Raw genomic sequence first — 20,511 nt, 5'->3', positions numbered from 1 at the left:
GACCGATTAGAACTAAATTCACACCTATCTATAAAAAAAGTAAATGTTTTCATATAAAAATAAGAATTATAGTTTTCATATAAATAAATGTGTTTAAAATGGACGGAGAGATTTATCACAATTGTATTTACACCCCCATAATTATATGCATTTAATTATTATCTTAAATGTATTTCTATATTAAGAGTATTAAATAAAATTAAGTTAGTTAAAATTTATTTATATTTTAATTAAAATTTAACAATTTTTTTTTTTCATGAGGACAGGTACTTTTAACATTGAATCAATAACTAATTAAAAGATTTTTTTTTTTTACCTAAATCGGAAATTCTGAAATCAATAATTAGTAAAAGTTTTTTTAAAAAGATACCGTGCTCGTGCAAAGTTGCTACATCGGTAAGAACTAAACTTGAAGCTGAGGAAATATAAGAGAGAGAGAGTGGGAGAGAAGCGGTAGTTGAAAAGACGGTAAAGGTTTGTGCAGTGGGATCATTTCGTTACATTGCACATTACCTTCCCTGTGCTTATCGCGCTTCCTGCAATCTAGGGTTCTTAGAATATACTGTATCGTGTCTTAAGCTTTACGTCTTTTCTGTTAGATTTCTCCGTCACTGTTCTTCCATTTCGATCTGTTCAATTCAGGTACTTGCCGTGCTGCAATCATCTTCTTCTTATTCTTCACTTCCCTTGCTTTTTGAATCTTGTGTTCAATTTAACGCTGATTTGAGCTTTAACACTGTGCTAATATCCACGATTTAGGGCTTTATTCGAGATCTTCATTGTTCTTCGCGTCGATAAAATCCACCATGACAATCGCCGATTCAGTTTTTCCGATGGATAGCGTGGCCAGTTGCATACAGCTTCCACCGGAGGAGGAAAATCGGATCGTGTCGGAATTGATAAAGGAATCGGAGCTTAATTTGAAAGATGGCAACGTATACTTCGTTATTTCTAACAGGTCTTAATCTTATATCGTTTATTTTCTTTTAATTTTAACGAATCTATGCTATGTTATGCTATACTGTGTTACGCGTGATGGTTTGAGATATAATCAATTTATTATCGTGTGAGAAATTATGTTGATTGGCGCCTGTGCGTCCTGGTCAGCGGACTTCTTATGCAATCGATTAATTTGTGTCTCTATCGTGGAGCGAATGGATCGTGTGTTGTGCCTAGTGCCTAGACATGCATACGCTTGTATGTTTGCTCCGATGTATCTTTTTTTTTTTTTTCTCCCTCCCTAAAAATTGCTAGGCTAGCTCTTTTAAAAGTCTTATTCGGGAGTTGCCATGGGTCTGTAAAGGTAACGTTACTACACCTGAGAGTTAGATGAGTTAAATATTTGTTGATTATTGCTGGTATCATCGTATTCAATCCCAAATAGTGGCGGGGAGTGGCAACCTATAAAGCGCCATGCAAGGATAGCTGCTATTTTGAGCCCTTAACCCTCATTAGTACTCAAGGCTGATTATTGGGCGGAGATTGTAATGGATGCTGGTCATTGTTGTTTCAAGGCTGGAGATTAGCCAGAAACTATAACAGATTGGCCAGAGATTGAGCAGAGAAGAAAGAAGTGGTCAGAGAAGTGTAAAAGACGCTGGATGCTGAAGATTGGCCAGAAAAGAGGTGTGCAAAATAGTTTGGGAGCCAGGCTAAGACTAGGGCAGCAGTGTGTGAAGGTGATTGGAGCTGCTACCAACGGAGGACGAGTGCAGAATACAGTGGGAGCATGGTTAGGGCTTGAGCATGAAGATGTTGAGAAAAGAAGGGTATAAACAAAAATAACTAAAATTTAAAGGGTTTGGTGTTTTACGAGTTTGCCCCTCCCCAAAAAAAATGCATGAAATGACATTGATTTGGGGGCCAAAAGGTCTTCAGATGCATCTAACCCAGTAGCCCATGACGCCTGTAAAATGCTGTGATCTCGGCTGTGAATTGCGCTGCCCTACCAGTGACTGTCAGGTGTGATGCAACAGTGAAGAAAGGAGCAAGGTGGTCCTGCAATGTGCTGTGATGGTGCAATGGTGTCTCTATCATCGACTTCTTATTATGCCTTAGTTTGATGTTGATTGTGTGTCTGCCTTTTAATTATTAATGATGGTAATCAGGATATATATATTTTATTTTTGGTAATATTTTATTTTTATTTTTTATATTTGAGCATGTATAATTATCCTGCTATCTGGGATTGACAATTACCATCCTTTATAAATCACATGATGTTTTTCCATCTACATTATTGGCGTACAGATTGTTCTATTAAAAGTATTAATACATATCTGTGCATTTTGGAATTGCATCCTAATCCTGCAATAAATCTCAACAACCAACTCTTAACAGTGGTTAAATGGACTAATTTATTTGTGTTTTTTTTCCAAAGACTTTTTTTAATTAAAAATGTAAAAAAAAGAATTCAGATAGTTTTTTTTTTAAGTTAAAACCTTTTAAAAGAACAGTTTTATTGCATGTCTCATTCAACTTATTTTGGAGAAATAATCACTTAATTTTGTCATTTTTTTGTAACATTTGAAAAAGAAGCGACTATTTCTCCTAAAAAAATATCAGCCATACATGCCCTTAGTGCTTTTCCCTTAAGCTAGAATGAGTAGTTTCTGAAAAAGCAATGAAAAAAGCTATATGATAAAGTTATTTTGCCAAAATCTTATCTAAATGCAACCTGTATTGTTTTATTTTTCATATATATATATATATATATATATATATTAAATCATGGTTTTTTGCCATCCATGCAGGTGGTTTTCAAGGTGGCAGAGTTATGTTGGTTCTTGTGTTGGTATGCTTTCAATCGACAAGCAATCTTCTGATGGCCAGGATGCTGAAATGACTCACACAAAGATTGCAGATAGACCTGGGCCTATTGATAATTCTGATATTATTTCAAAGGGAAATAACTATGACAGCAATAATTTAGACATTCATCGAATGTTGGAAGAGGGTGCAGACTATGTTTTAGTTCCTGAAAAAGTGTGGGAAAGGCTGTTGGAATGGTAAATTTATTATATAAATGTTGTTGCTTTTTAATTTGGAGAAATGAATGATTTAGTGATTTGTAGTTTAAGATATGCATAAATTATATTGCATCTGTTTTCTTTGAAGAGAGAGCCATAAAACCATTTTAGATGTATTTGATTGAGTAAACAATGAGCAATTTTGGAAACAGATTTAGGGTGTGTTTGGAAACCAGTTGAGTTCACACTCAAGTGGGGTTTAAAAAAAAAAGTTACAGACAAACTTTTGCTTCTTCTGTATTGGAACATGTGTTTTTCCATTGAATATGGTTTTAAACTGGTATCTAAACATACACTTGGTACCACAAATTAAGTTTCAGGAAGCAATTTCCTAACAGCTTATATGGACTGGGTTTGGAATATAGTGAAAGAAAAGCCCAAAAGATGTTTAATTTTAAAAGTTTCCCCCTGAATCCTGATAGACAATATACTTTGGTTTTTGCCGAACTTTTTAAATGTCTAAGTTTAGTAATAAAAATTTGAAGCTAACCGATGTGTGGATTATGGAAACCTCTTCGAATTTGGGCATGGAAAAGGGCATGACATTAATTCAACATGTCATAAGACAGCATAGATGCTTGATTTGTGCAGTGTGTAAATAGATTTCTGTCTCCCTATTGTCTAGGTACAAAGGTGGACCAGCATTGCCAAGGAAGTTAATTTCTCAGGGTCTTGAACATAAGCAATACAGTGTTGAGGTTTACCCACTCAGTCTAAAGGTGATCGATGCAAGAGATAACAGTCAGTCAATTGTAAAATTAAGCAAAAAGGTACCTATTGATTTCATTACAGACTCTTTTGTTCTACTTAGCTTTGCAGTAATGCCAATGCTTAGAAAAGGGGCCACTTTATCTATTTGTATGCACTGAATGATTGACTGACCTTTGATTATCACCACAAAAAAGTGATTATACTAATTACTTAGTATAAATGTTAATACTACGGCAGTATGACTATATTTCAAAATAATCAATTTTTATTTCATGTAATTTTATTTTTAAATAAGGTCATCAAAATATGGATTTCATGTGGAATAAGTGAAATGGGATATTGATATGTTTTTTCTGATTAGTTGAGGAATGAATGACCATAAAATTTTTAAGTGGACTTTAAAATTGTAAGTGCAAACCATACAATTAAAAGATAACATGTACATGGGTATACTGGTGTCTTGACACACTGCTAATAATCTGGATTGGGACTATATTTGGTTTTAACATGCTATAATTTGATGATTGAATTTGAATGAAGCATCATTCTGATTATTGCTTTTCTATTGCTGTAATATATTTTAGGCGACCGTAGGTGAACTTCATGAGCAGGTGTGCAAGATTAAAGGAGTAGAACAAAGCAAGGTGCTGCCCTTCCTCCCTTATTTGGTTGTTTTTATTTTTTCATTTGTTATAAAATCTCACAATTCTTCTGTCTTTTTCCTTTTTTGTTGGTTTGGCTGTCAATTAAATTATAGGCCTGCATTTGGGATTACTTCAATTTCAAAAAGCATTCATTGCTGACGATCTCTGACCAGACATTGGAGGAAGCAAACTTGACAATGGACCAAGATGTGAGTAACCTTGAGTTGTATATATCTTTAATTTGAATTGATTTCAAGCTGGAAGTAGATCTCCAAATCTTTAATAAGACCTTTTGCCTACAAAGTGGGTATTATGAAGTGCTGTAAATGTGGTTTTCCATTAGAAGGAACTTATGTCCAATATTTGGTAATGTGGCTATCTTTAAATAGAGACATGAGCTGAATATTCTATTTGCATTTTTCTAAATTTATTACGAAGACATCCTTAGTTTTTGCTTGGTATTGGTTCATTGTCTATAGAAGCTTGATGCTCCTGATTCATCTCTTGCTCACAGATTCTTCTAGAAGTATCACTTGAGAGAGATCCCTCTTCTCATTCTGGCATGGATTCAATGGGAAATGAATTGGCTTTGGTACCATTAGAACCTACAAGGTCATCTGTGTCAATTGCTGGGGGACCTACCATGTCAAATGGTCACTCAACTGGGTCTAGTTTTAATTCGTATCAGGGAAGCTCTGTTAGTTCATCATTGACCAATATGGATGATAAATGTGAAGTCAATAGAGGTGAAAGGGGTGGTTTGGCTGGACTGCAGAACTTGGGGAATACCTGTTTCATGAACAGTTCTATTCAATGTTTAGTCCACACTCCACAACTTGTTGAATATTTCTTACAAGACTACAGTGAAGAAATCAACATGGACAATCCTTTAGGGATGCATGTATGTGATCATTTCCATTGGCTTGATGGCTTATTTTGAAGGCAATTTAAATTAATTTTGATAATGTAACATGTATCTGATATGCAGGGTGAGTTAGCACTTGCATTTGGTGACTTGTTGAGGAAACTGTGGTCCTCAGGGCGAACTGCTATTGCACCCCGTTCATTCAAGAGCAAATTGGCCCGATTTGCTCCACAATTCAGTGGTTATAACCAGCATGATTCTCAGGTTAGTTTATGCAAATTGTCAAAGTTCCTAATTTTGAAATTATTGTCAAGTTAATAAACACAAGTGCTGTTATTACTCATTACTTAAGACAGAAAATTGTCACCTTGTACAACATTTAGACAACTTTAGGCTTTCTTCCACCGATCTTTCTGTAATTTGAAACACCTTCTATCTACCATCCATTGTTTCCGCGGATAATGTAACAACGTAGTTGGTCATCTGTTTCAACCCCCAGTTGAGAATTGAGATTGAGAGTATCACAGTTAGTTTTATGTTTTCTTATGCAATCTATCTTTTGTTTAACTTGCATTTACAGATGTAATGTAACAATCGTGTCCTTGAGAGCTTAGTTTGTGTTAAATTTGGACTTGAGAAAACTTGATGATTGCTTGAATTTCTTCTTGTGGCAGTTTTTGGTTATTGTAAAATTAATCTTCACTAAATTTTAAAAGTCATTGAACTTGTGCCTTTTTATGATTGTTGTATGTTCTGAGTAGTGGATTTCTTTCTTTAGGAATTGCTTGCTTTTTTATTGGATGGACTGCATGAAGATTTGAATCGTGTGAAACAAAAGCCTTACATTGAAATGAAGGACTCGGATGGTAGGCCAGATGAGGAAGTTGCATCTGAGTGTTGGAAAAATCATATGGCTCGGAATGATTCATTGATTGTTGATGTATGCCAGGTGAGTATATGTTCATGTCATTTCCTAGACACTTATTGCATGGATTATAATTGACCTGCCATTGCTAAGCTTAGTAGTTAAATGCTTAAATTTCTGCCTTATTGTCTCTGGTTCCCTCCACCCTTTTACACAAAAAATGGGAAAAGAGAAGAACCTCTAGTTATGAATTACTTGCTATATTTATATTTGTTTTACTCTAGTTAATTTTAGTTTACAATTTGTTTATATGCTTTCTTGAGTTTTTTCCCCTACTCAATAAGCCTTCTCTAATTTCTATCATTTTTGAACTTGATTTTCTATAAAAGCTTGACAAGATGGAGTTTTTCACTTTTAAGTTCAGTCTGTTATCTGTACTAAGCATGATATTTTGATTTTTCTACAATAAAATGGTCAGGGTCAATACAAGTCAACATTGGTTTGTCCGGTATGTGGCAAAATTTCAATCACTTTTGATCCTTTCATGTACTTATCGTTACCACTGCCTTCCACTGTCACTCGCATGATGACAGTAACTGTCTTTTATTGTGACGGGAGTGGCCTTCCCATGCCATACACCGTGTCAGTTCTGAAGCATGGCTGCTGTAGAGATCTTTGCCAAGTATTAGGCACTGCGTGCTGCTTGAAGAGTGATGAAATGCTTTTGCTTGCAGAGGTAAGTGCTTCTCATAAAAGTTGCTTCTTCTTGGCATTGATTCTGGTGGTTGATGGTTTATATGTCTATCTCTTAGGTTTATGAGCATAAGATTTATCGATATCTAGAGAATCCGTTGGAACCATTGAGTTCAATAAAGGATGATGAACATATTGTGGCCTATCGAGTCAAAAGTGGAGCCAGAAAAAAGAAACTTGAAATAATGCATCGATGGCTAGATAAGTAAGTTTACCTCTTTTGGTGTGTGCTGTACGATATACTCTTTACAGTGAAAATGTTCTGATAAGTCATGGTTGCCTATATACAAGTTTTTATTTTTTGTGTCTAAGATGACATTATAGTGGTTTTCATCCTTAACGGTGTGTTTGGATGTAGGGTTCTGAGAGAGGAATTCTTTTTAAGCAGATTTAAAATATCACATACCAAACTAACTTGTTTGGATATCAAATCCAAAGAATCTTCAAAATCATAGGATTTTTTTTCGTAAATTGGAGGGATTTCAAATAATATATAAAATGAAAGATTTCGGGTATACCTTTTCCTTTTCAAAGTATCACTATCAACTCTTACATCTCAAAGCTTTGGTCGCACTGTATCTCTACCTTTCCCCCTCTCTTCGGGGCCTCTCTTTTTCTCTCCCACTCCCTGAGTCTCTCTTCTGCAACTCTCTCTCTCTCCCTCTCCCTCTCCCTTGTCTCTCTTCACACCTCTCTCTCCCCTTCTCCCTCTCTTCCTCCCTCCCTCTCATTTGTCTCTCCTCCTCCTCTCTCACTCTCCCCCCTATCCCTTTTGCACCTCTCTTTCTCTTTCCCTCTCCCCTATCTCTCCTGCACATCTGCACCTATCTCTTACCCTCTTTCTTCCACACCTCTCCTTCTCTTTACGCTCCTTCTGTACTCCTCTCCCTCTTTTTCACATCTCCTTCCCTCCTTCTCCGTCTCTGTTTCTCTGAAACGCATTTTTCTAAAATAATTATTTAAAATGGAATTTTACATATGATGGAAATTAAATTACTTTATCCAAACAAATAATTTTAAATACAAGGAATTTGAATTGCTTTATTCAAAACAAACTGTTTTAAAAATGAAAATGGTTTAATTGAAGCATTGAATATCCTTTCATTTCAAATTCCTTAGAATTTTTGCAAGTCTCTGTCCAAAAACACCCAAGTTTTTGGTAAATGTATTCTTAAGGTTCCCTTTTAACTGAAAGTATTCTTGTTGGTTAGTTGAATTTTGTCTTAACTTGTAAAATTTTTTGGTTAAATAGTTTTGTGCCCTTGAAAGTAGCAGATTGAGGATAGCTATTCTCCCAACTTATAGTAGTCACACTCTTCAACCACCCGTTTATCTCTTCTAGAGTACAAATGGCAATGAATAATCTAGAGATTGTTAATGGTGATTGATGCCATCCGTCTTTGAATGCATTCACTCTGCTGTGAAATTATTTTCTTATATTTTGTTTATGAACCAAACCACCTGAACATTTCCTATAATTTTTTTGGCACTTTGGTTAATTTCTCCGTTGTTGGGCGTTTCAAGTACCAGAGTCTTGTGCAGGTGCCATTCAAATTGGCACTCAGGGTATCACCACTATCACATATGAGTTAGGATAGTATACATAACTATTTGTGGCTTAGCATTAGGGAAATATGCCATAGCATGATTCCTCAACTGATTATAGAGATTTCACCAAATTGTTCCTGGTGCACTAACATAGAATATGATAATGCTTCAATTTCTTTATTACTGGTTGATTTGATTTTGAATTACCTTGATGCTTATTGGACAGTATGAAGGGTGGAGACAAGAAGCTCTTCGGAACCCCCTTGGTTACTTATTTGGTAGAAGATCCTCAATTCGGAGCCAACATTGAGGCATCTGTACATAAACTGCTGGCACCTTTAAGAAGAGCATATTCTTCAACTAAGTCTCATGATGGGAAGGAAAATGGTTTCATCTCATCTGGGAGTGAAGAGCAATCAAACATCTCCAATACTCAAAGTGAATCCCAGAGTCTAACATTTGGCAACAAAGAACAAGATGGAACATCATGTGGGGAGTCATCTTTCCAACTTGCTTTAACTAACGAAAATTGTTTGAGTTGTGAACCCATTGAGAAGTCTTCTTTTATAAAATCCAGCCAACTTATAAGAGTCTTTCTTGACTGGACTGAGAAAGAACATGAAGTATATGATGCTAGCTACCTGAGGGATCTCCCAGAAGTTCACAAAACCGTATTCACTGTGAAAAAAACCAAGCAAGAAGCTATTTCTTTGTTTTCTTGCTTGGAGGCATTCTTGACTGAAGAACCTCTAGGGCCAGATGACATGTGGTAAGATTGCTTTCATGTTTTTGAAATGGACTTGATACTAGACTACCGTGATTTTGTGCTTTGAAAAATAATGCTGCCTTATTTTTTTTTTTCTTCAAAATTAACTAGGTACTGCCCTAGATGCAAGGAACACAGACAAGCAACAAAGAAGCTTGACTTGTGGAAATTGCCAGAGATTCTTGTTTTTCACTTGAAACGATTCTCATATAGCAGATACCTGAAAAACAAACTTGACACTTTCGTGAATTTTCCCATTCACAATCTTGATTTAACCAAGTATGTTAAAAGCAAGGATGGACAATCCTATGTGTATGACCTTTATGCAGTCAGCAACCATTATGGTGGTCTAGGTGGTGGGCATTACACCGCATATTGCAAGGTAATCATGACATGCACCTACTGTGATGTCAGGTTTTGATTTTGTAATTTGTGAATTCTTTATGCTATTTTAGATGTTTCTGTTTTAAACCTTGTATTCAGTTGTTCTGCCAATTTTTGACAGTTGATCGATGACAATAAATGGTGCCATTTCGATGACAGTCATGTCACACCTGTTACTGAAGCTGAAATTAAATCTTCAGCTGCTTATGTTTTGTTTTATCAGAGAGTTAGAAGTAAAGGCCAAATGGAAGGAGAGGCATCTCAGCTTCATACAGTATAGACCATGATGGGGCATTTTGTTGCTTGATGCCTGGTTTACATGCTTAGCAGTTAGCACACAGCGGAGCTTATTTTACTTTGCATTGCAAAACTGCAAGGTAAAATGAGAGACAAAATGCTACCATTGCGTGACAGCAATTAAACAAAAATGTTTAGGCGAGGCTCTGGTAGAATCAGTTCTTAATCACTACATGAATGATATCATTTTTTGAATAGAGAAATTTTGGCAGCCTATGAACTTAAAAAAAAGATATTTCTGTTATTTCATTTCATCTGAGGTTAAAACAGATCAGCATGAATTCATCATAATTACTGTTTGACAGTTGTATGTAATTTTATCGTTCTAATAGGAGGGCGGCGCTTGTGTTTGTTAAAGAAATTGTGCCCTCCTTCCGTTAGTATGTTGTTAGGATTCTAGGACCCAGTAGGAGAAGAACAGCTCCTGATTATATTTATTTATTTTTTAAACAATATAGCTTGCCCCTGTCTCTTGTATTGTCTTTCTACATCTCTGGTGCATTTCCCAAAATGTGTGAATTAGCTGCACGGATCTTTTCGTTTGGAGTACTTTTCAATTGTGTTTTCTGTCTCTAGTTTGAGGTGCAAACAATGAGCTCTTGGAGTTCTTTTTAAGTATAGTCAATCAACCTCGATTGGGCGTCAGTTTGTGTTTCATTCTTGTTTTATGCGGTGTTTGCTTCCGTCAGCTTAGCAAGGTTTGCTTTGCTCAGCTGAAATTTATCTCGTCTTCAGTTAGAAGTCCCTGCAACCAGGCTGCCATTTTTGGGAGTTATATTTAAGAGGGAAAAGGAGCTTGGGACAATTTTGATTTCCAATAAATATTTTACACTTTGATAACTTTTGAATGAGATAAAAGAACAGATAAATTTATGTAAATTTAATATATTATTCATTTTTATAAATATTATATAACCATCTAAATTTAAAAATAGAAAAAGCTCTTTCCTTCGTCATCTCTCATTTCCGTGGTCCAGAATTTCGACATTAATTTAACTTTCCCAACCTAGTGTCAGGCTGGCCGGCCAGTGAGTGTAATGAGCAAAAGGCTAAGGAGAGGAACCATCCCGGCCCAAGAGGTTGGAGAACTTCCTGCCTTATAAGGTCTCCCTGGTAAGGAGACCTCCCCGATGTTACATTACCACCCCCTTCGAAAGCCAGCGTCCTCGATGGCTGCACTCCACGGTACTTCACTCGACCCTTGCCGGTTAGAACCCTCCGGTGGTCAGAACCCTCCGTGGGTAGCCCTTCTCGATTTGGCTGGCTCTCAATGAAAGCACCATTTGTAACAAGTATAAGGCTAAGGAGGGGAACCATCCCTCAAAAGCCGGCCCAAGAGGTTGGAGAACCTCCCGCCTTATAAGGCTTCTTTGGTAAGGAGACCTCCCCGATGTGGGACTTGTTACAGTGAGGTTGGCTCCCTCCACCTTTCAAAGGTTTTGTTATTCCTACGAACGTTAGGTGTTTGCCTTCTATTGCTGTGTCGTCCTTATTTATTCAAGAAATTAAAATAATTGAATAATAATTTTCTGCCAAACGAAATAGGCATTATGATTCATGAACGAACCTTGGGAGATGGTTGCGTATGAGAACTGAATAGCACAAAATGTGACCGTAGCACATTATTAGAAATAATGTCTGACAAAAATACCAATGAAATCAAATTGTATCTAATCCTCTAATACATAAATTAGTCTCCTGGGGGTGGGGAGTGACAAGGCTGCCTGCTGAAGTCCACAACTACCTTTCCTTCCTAGACCAGTAAGCGACATCTCACTTTAAAGACGACGTGAACTCCCTACAAAGAGCAAAAGGAAACGGAAAAAGGGTTAACTTTCTTTATGCTGCCAACTAGCAAATGCCACCCAACCAAAAAGTGCGTGATGCTGTCCGTTTCCTAATGGCCACCTTTTTCAGACGCGTCGTTTTCCCCCCATAACGGTGCTAATAATGATATGTGACAAACTATGCAACAAATTACTACTTAAGATCGTCATTGTCAATCTTAAATGATCATTTGGGTACACAATTATTGCAACCAGCTACAAATAATTTAGATGTAATCTACAAATAAAAACTGTTTATTAGACGTCATCTTTGTTAACACGTGTAAGTAAATATTTCTATAATAAAAATATTTTATGTGTCAATATTTTATAAATCTATACATTTTCACATTCCTTTGTGTGTGTGTGTGTGTTTTTTTTTTTAAGTTTCTGCAAATGATTTTTAAAGAATTTTTGCAATTATTTTTTTTATGTAAAAGATACTCCTGCTAAATGGTAATTGGCAAGCCCACAAGGTTGTGTTTGATTTCTATGTAGAAAATATTAGAATTGATCTTGTCTTGTGATTTTAATAAAGTTACAAATGTTTAAATATTATTTTGAATTAAAATTGTTTTTTGTCTCCAAACTTCAGCTTAATTAGAAGTGATAGTTGCAAAATTTAAACCAAATTTTATATAAAATTTCTTTCAAGGTAAAACATTTAACAAAATCAATATTTAAAATTAATTTTACTGTCACCCAAACACTGTCATTTTAAAAATTGAATGGAGAGTGGAGACAATGGTGACGTTTGATGTGCGCTTTATGACGAGGGAGATAATTCCAATAGTATCGGACAAGCAAAGTGAAAAACAAATAACGTACCTTTACTCCGTTCTCTTTCTGCCTTTGCTCTTCTCTTCATTGCTATGCCCCCCCGTGCCTTTCATTGGATTCTGCGCCGAAAAATCCTTAAAACTTCAAAATCAAAAGCTCCATCACCAACGCCACCAGAAAGGATAAAGAAGCCCCAAGGAAACGGAATCTCTCCTGTGTAAAACAAAACAAGACATGACATCAACGTTATTACATTCAATGACGGTGAAATTGATAAGCGAATATTAACTAGTTAGTTGAGAAATTATTCATTAGGAAATATTACAATGTATTCTTATACTGCGTGGACCATGATTCACAACTGCAATTGCACTCGTAAAAGGTTTTTTCACAATGTAAACTATCATGACAAATCACAACCTCAATCTAAAACCATAATTCTTACTATAATTAAAATGAGCTTCATTTCTATGTATTGTAAAAGTTATGATTATTAAAAAATATCTTATACACTCATAAAAAAAATATTGTTGATATAATTTTAATGATTGTAAGAAATAACAAATTTACCATAGAAATATACAATGTATATTACACTACTTGTTCATAGTGTATTTTTTTATTATACAATTTCCTCTATTAAAATATTCTCAAAAGTAGGCAAATAGAGAAAAGGAAAAAAGGACACAAACTCGGGACTTATCTAAAAATGTAAAATTCTGAATGGAGTTATAGATTTATCAACATCGAAAATACTATAAAAAATAATCAGACTTAAGGCGATATTTTTTAAAAAATATTGACCTTGATAATAGTTATTTTTAAAATTCACATAAAATAACTATCTATTAAACTTCCAAATATTTTCAACTAATAAATTTAGCTAGGTAGAACCGCTAAGTTAGACATTTTTCTTAAGAACTAAATTAGACTTATAAACGCCAATAAAAACAGACAACGCGAACAAATTAAGGGAAAAAAAGAAAAAGTTTCTCTCACCCTCTACGTGAAATCATTGAGTATACCCAATCATCTGAGTATTGTTTAAATGATAAAATCATATAAATAATCATTAAAATTGTGCCGTTCCCAGTTGGATTTCCCAGTCGGAATCCGACTGAGAGTGCTTAAGAGCTAAACCGCCCCTAGCATCAACTAAGTCCTTTCGCCTTATTGGCTCGGGGCTGGAAGGCAAATGTGACGTTCTCAGTCGGATCCCGACAGGATGTCTCTACTTACGATAGCTCGACCACCACCTCGACCGGCCTCCTAAGGGCCGCTCGGTTTATATCCGATTCGACCCATCGGTACACCATCTTTCGGTCTCCTTCCGACACCCCCCCTTTCAAGAGCCACTCGGCCTATGACCGAGAGATTACGTTAATATAAGCCATGTCGACCCCCACTCCAATCTTTCATAGCCGAGATTCCAATCGGCCTATGTCCGACCGGACCCCTTCAAATGGACCTGGTCGGTCACGACCTGATTTAACGTTCCCGCGTTTGACATAATATCTTTAAAATAAGAACAGTTAAGGAAATCCTTATATTCTCGGGGCCCATGAAACCCGTGAACAAGAAACTATAAAACTACAAACCCTAGAGTTGAGAAGGCAGATTACACTCTTGAATACTCTGACTTCGAGGCTTGACCTAGGAAAAAACCCTAGTACACCCCGTGGCCGGAACAAAAATATTAGAAACTCATCAATTTAATCCTTATATTTATATATTTTTATTAACATCAAGAGATTAATTTAAATGACTTTTCAATACTTAAAAAACTATAAACATGATTTCAACATTTAAAGACTATTTATGTAATTCATTATTTTAAAGATTATGTAGGTGAGAATAATAATTTAAGGATAGTGGTCGAAAGACCAAATTAATAATCTATTCGAAAATCAACAGTTATAGATCCAATACGCGACGCATTTTCCGACAGAAGTCATAGACAAAGACAATATCGAAAATGTGTTGCGCGAACAATAGTATATCTTTGACAGAACCCCAACAAAAGTGCGGTGAAGTTCACTTGAATAAAATTAAATAATACCCCCACAAACTAGTAATTTAATAATAGTAATAATTCACCAAAAATAAAAATAAGTAAAAAGTAGGAGGTGGCGGTGGGTTAGTTACACTAACCAGTGAGGAAGCAGAGGAAATGGACAAATAGCCGGTGGAAGACGTAGGTGGCAGCGGCGGCGTGCCAGCGGTGGCAGTGGTGGTATTGTTAACGGCGTCGTTTGGCGAAGAAGCGAGAGAGAATCCAAGGGGGTAGGCAGGGGTGCCATCGGGCTTAAAGAGACCATAGTTGCGCTCTGAAGTTGGGCCGGGCTTCATGTTCTCGTTAAAGAGGGCGAAAACGTAAATGTTCAAATCGGAGTTGGGCCTGGAGGGCGTTCCCTTCTTGGAGCTAGTCATAGCCATCTTTATGAGATTCCCATTGTACTTCTTGGCATTGTCGAGAGTGGCACCGGCTTCGTCCTGGTCCCCTTTGGAAGGCCAACCGGTTTCCGAAATGTGAACCGGCAACTTCCCGTAGCCCAAGGAATCCAAGGCGGAATAGACGGCATCGATCTGCGCGAACAGCATGTTGTCGTAGTGGAGGCTGGTGGTAGGGTCCACCATCCCCTGGTTGGGTTGGAAGAGCACGAAGTCCAACGGGACCTGCTTCGGGTTGGCCTTGTAGGCGAAGTAAGGGTAGGCGTTGATGAGGAAGGGAGATCCGGTCTTGGCTTGGAAGCTCAGGATGGGAGCCAGGCACGGAGCCAGGTCCGGACGGAAGGCTCCAGCGGAGGGAGGGTATGAGGTTTGGAGCACGGCTAGGGAGTGAGTCGTTGTGACGGTTATTTGCTTGTCGAGGCCGAGGTTGAGGAGCGCCGCGTGCACGCTCTGCATCGCTGGGAGGAGGTTGGAGGTTAGGGCGGTGTCGTTGAAGGTCAGAACCTCGTTCCCCACGAAGATTGAGGTGATTTTGGTGGCTGGGAGGTAGGGTTGGAGGTTGCCTTTGATCCATGCCTGTGCCTTGTTCGGATCTTTCATTCTCGATAGGTACTCGTTGCCTAGACCTACCATTACTTCCACTCCCGTGTTGCCCAAGGCCTTCAGCACTCGCGGATCTGCGTCGTACAGCTTCACCTTCGTCGCTCCGATGGACTTCACCAGCGCCACCGCCTCCTCCTGCGACGGAAGGTTGTTCGCTATTTGCCCGTAGTTTATGCCAATCGACGCTACGCTACGTGCCACAAATCCTACTCATACATTGTTACAACATTTTAGTAGAATAAATTAAAACGGTTGAGACTTGACAATTACTTTACTTACTACTTACCGGTGATGAACAGCATAATGAAGCAGGTTTGGAATGTGGAAAGATCCTCCATGGATCTTTGCTTGCTTAATTAGGAATGTGAAGAGAATGAATTAGGTGAGTTTGAGTTTGAGTGTGTGACTTTGAATGTGTTGCTGCCGGTGACCGAATAGATTGAGTAAGAGACAGGAACACAGGGAGAGACGAGATATTTTACTTTGGAGAGAAAAATAAAATGGATAGATGAAAATAAAAAAAAAATAATAAAGATTCCCTCGAAAAAAAAGGGGAAGCCAGACACGCGGAAAGATGGGCGCAACAAATTCCATTATTTACAAACAAGACGAATGAGATGCTTCGACATGGAACCCTCCTACCTCTATCCTACACTTTTTTCAGCCTCAACAAATTTATTCAAAGCTCAAGAACAAACTACATTGGATCCATTTAGATTAAGATTTCAGTAAATTGTGAATGATTGAGATTAATTTATTACCTTTTTTTTACTAGTTCACGAAGAGTATAGATTTTAAACTTTTTTTAGAGACTCTAGATATTTTTCTACTGGAAATAATTAACTCAGCTATTCACTCAGAGAATAAATTCAAGCCTATTGATTTAATTTGAACAATTTCATACACTAGCTGATAAATAATATATGAATAAATGTTTATTAAATGTGTTATTAATAAATTATTTTAACTATTTTTTAGTAATTTCAATTTAAATTTATTAAATTCACCCCATTGTGTAACACCCTTACACTTTGTTTGAGTAAGAAGAAAAATAGAAAAGAAAAAACATATAATAGAAAGAAGTAGGAAAAAAAAAAAGAATGACTAGAAAATAGGTATAATTTTAAGGTGTTTGAATTGAAATAAATATAAAAAAAATAAAGAATGAATTTTCTCTTTACGTGTTTGATTAAATAAAATAGTTAAGAGAAAGAAAATAACTTTTTTTTTTTTTGTAAACACGTGTTTTTCTTTAATATATAATATAACAAAATTAATGTATTTTTAATATAATATTTTTCTTAAAGCCTAAACAACATTATTTACTCGGAAAAGAAAATCTGTAAACCATCAGAATGGAGCATTGTTTCTCGCGAATTACAATGCAAGCATGTTATGTTATTGCTTTGGTAGCCATATCCCGGTAAAATAAACAAAAATGAAAGTTACTTTTGTAATTTCATCGCATGCTCTGCTCTCCTCCTTTCTCAGTTTTCTTCCTGCAAGAGAAAATATTTTGTTTTTAAGTTGGTTCTACACTCATTTTCTTTCTTTCCTAATTTTCTCTCTATCGAAACAATACTTTTTCTTACTTTTCTCTCTTCTTAAAATCTGCTGAACCAACCAATGCGTTAATCAATTCGTGTGATAACTTTCGTGTTTGTCAAGATGGAGACCAAAGATAATAAACACGAGAAAATATATTTATTTAAGAAAGAGAATTCTATAACTACCTGAGAGGGACTAATTCTTAAAAACATCAAAAATATTTTCATTCTTACACAGTTACACTTACATACATTTCTCGTGAAATATTATTTTCTTTTTCCATCTAAAAAAATATAAAGCGTGAAAGAGAAAAATAAAGCGAAAAAGTATCATTGTTTTACGATTGCGTGGGATCTTTTAAAGGGGGCCAGCCATACACGATACATGGGATTGGAAATAACAATTGCGGCCCATCTTATCTTGGTTAAAAAGGATATCATTTATATATGTTAATAATGATTTATGATTATTTTGTTTAATTTATACCAATGAATTTAAATAATAAAAATAGCTCCAATGATGAGTTATACTTATTTCAACTTGTTCTTACCTGAGATAGGTGGGTGAGACAATCTTCGGGTAAGATCGGTGAGCCTCCTCTACTTGGTACATCTGCTGCTCCGAAATGGAATTAGTACTTGCAAAAGAGACTTCAATGCTTAAGTTAATTTTTGTAGATGTATGAGTCTCATATATATAATGCACGTGTTAGTACCGGAAAATGAATTCGGAGGCACTCGAAATACAGAGGTGCTCAAAATCCTAGGTGATCAGAAAATGACAAAGAAGTTTCTGAGGAAGGACACGAAGACACTTTTTGTGAAACTCTCGAAATTATTGAACCAGGAAGGACACGAAGACACTTTTCGAGAAACTCTCGAAATCATTGTACCAGGAAGGACACGAAGACACTTTTCGAGAAACTCTCGGAATGAAGAACTTAAAGGAGACACGATTTAAGAGCGGTTGAAGTAAATCATGGGATAAGTGTCAAAGGCTGCAGAACGGTTTGGGGAAGTTAATGAGCAGTTCCAAGAGTTATCCAAAGACGTGCCCGGGAATAAGCCACGAGGTCGAGGTGGAAGTTTAGAACGGTTATGCACTTCCGGGGCACGTCAGAAACAGTTACCTTTCCCAAATCTTTGTCTATAAATTAAACGAGCCATGCTCGTAACAAGTGGTCGAAAATCTAATTCCCACAATACCTCACACGCACTCCGCAGCCTGTGCATAAGGCATATTGTGCATACGAGACAGCTTTGGGTACGATTTCTCGACCACCTTTCTTTTTCCTTTTTTAGGAGTAGCGTAGCATAGCGTAACATAGCATAATCTAGTCTAGTGTAGTGTAGTCATTCTAAACATGTTTCGTTATCCTTACGAATTGTAATTCTGTTACCATTTAATGAAAACTCTATTTCTTACTTGTACGATTTTATTTTTTCACTGAAAGTCTTCAATTCTGTCATGTCACGATCACGCATAAATTGAAACGTGAAATCGTGCTAGTTCGAATAAAAAGGATCCATAAAACGAAATCCACCGTAAACAAATTGGCACGCCCAGTGGGACGCGTTTGATGAACTTCATTAAACTAATTGAACTAGTTTTGTGTGTGCTTCTATTTTTATGAGACTTAGAAGTGAGAGAACTATGTCTACATCCAGCAGAAGAGATGCGCTTAATGAAGAACAGGGTAATGGAGAAAATCGGAATACAAATCAAGAAAATGTGCCAAATGAGGCCAGGGGGGCAATGTCTCCACTTCCTGTAAATATTCCGAACTCCGCGGGATTTCTGAATGCGTCACAAGAAATGGTGAACGCTACCCGCGAATACCCATGGGGGATGCCTCCGAATTGGAGAAGTACCCAGCCCATGAGCGTAGAAATGCCAATACCATATTCTGGGCACAATCCTCAAGTGCAAATATCATCATATGGGTATAATGCACTCCCAAATAGGATGGGCTTTATCATGCACGATCTTCACCAGCATGTTGGCACAAGCCAAGAAGGGTCATTGATTCGACAAAGTAATTATATACCCGCGGGTATAAGCAATGAAGCCATGATAGCCCTTCGACAACAAATAGATCATAATAACCACGATATGGTAAATTTGTTGTCTACACAAATGCACAACACACTTATACCCCTATACGAGCTGATGAGCAAAATAGGAGATAAAATTAATGATAATCGGCTCTCGAGAGATACGAGTGTCAATCTGAACGGCCTCGAAAATTCAACCATCAATGAGACGAATATTCGAGAAATTAGAAATCGTATCAATCTCAATCAAGGGGGACCTCTGAGAAATGTCGAGGAAAATTTGGATCATATAGTCGAGAGGGTACTGAATAGGCACGGATTTGAAACGGGGCGAAATGAGCACCCTTACTTTGTATCTGCCTTTCCTGACTATATTACCCAATCTGAGCTACCCAGGGGGATGAGAGTCACGAAATTCTCAAAATTCGCAGGAGAGTTAGGTGAATCCACCGTAGGACACATAGCCAGATATCTAGTCGAGTGTGGAGACCTAGTGGGTAATGAATATTTGAAAATGAAATATTTTCCAAGTTCACTAACCAAACATGCTTTTACGTGGTTTACGACTTTGCCATCTAATTCGATTATTACTTGGGCACAATTGGAAAGGAGTTTCCACGAAAAAACTTTTTTCGAAAGGAAATCAAGGTGAGCATAGTTGATTTGATGAATATAAAGAGGCAACATAATGAGACATTGGACGAATATTTGAATAGATTTAGGAAACTAAAGTCTCGATGTTACACGAATATTCCTGAGCATGAGTTGGTAAAAATTGCCGCCACTGGGTTAGATTTTTCGATTCGAAAGAAACTTGTAAATGAACAATTGAGAGATATGGCTCAACTAGCAGAGAAAGTGAGACGAATTGAACAAATTCGAGCAGAGAAAGAAAGGTTGAGAAAATTGACAAGTTTGTTCGAAGAGAAAAAGTAGCATATTTAGACAATATGGACGTTAACGATGATAATTTTGAATCTCTAAATGAAGAAATGGAAGTGAACTTAGCCGAATTGCAAACTGGGCCAACCTATCAATGCCAATTATTAAAACCTGGGGAAAATAATATAGAGGCCGGATCGAATAGAAAATATAGTTTCGATATAACAAAAACTGATAGAATATTCGATATTTTACCGAAAGAGAGGGACAGTTTGCTCGATTTCCTTTCGAGGAAGAAAGATGATGATCGGGAAATTATGCTGTATCCGAGATGTAGCGTTGTGTTTGACAAATCAGCAGCTAAGGCTTTTGAGGTGTCTGAAATTATGAAAAATTATAGAGTTAAGAAGGCTCGAGGAAAATCGAAAGTCAACAAAACATATCTCAGGACGTTAAGGAGAAGTTGATTAACGAATTTCGATAACATCCAGAGAAAATGGAGCAG

The 20,511-nt window shown here is 36.8% G+C and overlaps 2 protein-coding genes across 2 annotated transcripts; one reads left to right on the top strand and one right to left on the bottom strand.

Moving 5' to 3' along the window:
* Positions 1–387: 387 nt before the first annotated feature.
* LOC109807742 (ubiquitin carboxyl-terminal hydrolase 9) lies at positions 388–10,315 on the top strand. The gene is made up of 14 exons (XM_020370343.3): positions 388–642; positions 760–958; positions 2,754–3,008; positions 3,655–3,799; positions 4,325–4,384; positions 4,498–4,593; positions 4,899–5,285; positions 5,373–5,513; positions 6,028–6,198; positions 6,593–6,850; positions 6,927–7,072; positions 8,642–9,184; positions 9,293–9,563; positions 9,687–10,315. The coding sequence occupies exons 2-14, from the start codon at positions 807–809 to the stop codon at positions 9,843–9,845; spliced, it is 2,784 nt and encodes a 927-aa protein (XP_020225932.2). The 5' UTR covers positions 388–642; positions 760–806; the 3' UTR covers positions 9,846–10,315.
* Positions 10,316–11,459: 1,144 nt separating this feature from the next.
* LOC109804758 (Glycosyl hydrolase superfamily protein) lies at positions 11,460–16,151 on the bottom strand. The gene is made up of 4 exons (XM_020366602.3): positions 15,809–16,151; positions 14,620–15,728; positions 12,517–12,681; positions 11,460–11,660 (listed from the first exon to the last, which is right to left on the bottom strand). The coding sequence occupies exons 1-3, from the start codon at positions 15,858–15,860 to the stop codon at positions 12,604–12,606; spliced, it is 1,239 nt and encodes a 412-aa protein (XP_020222191.1). The 5' UTR covers positions 15,861–16,151; the 3' UTR covers positions 11,460–11,660; positions 12,517–12,603.
* Positions 16,152–20,511: the final 4,360 nt, after the last annotated feature.

The sequence above is a fragment of the Cajanus cajan genome, chromosome 7 (genome assembly GCF_000230855.2).
Source record: "Cajanus cajan strain Asha chromosome 7, NIPB_CcT2T_4, whole genome shotgun sequence".
Classification (NCBI taxonomy): Eukaryota; Viridiplantae; Streptophyta; class Magnoliopsida; order Fabales; family Fabaceae; genus Cajanus; species Cajanus cajan.
Note: the sequence above shows the minus strand (reverse complement) of the source record. Positions and strands in the feature narration are given on the sequence as shown.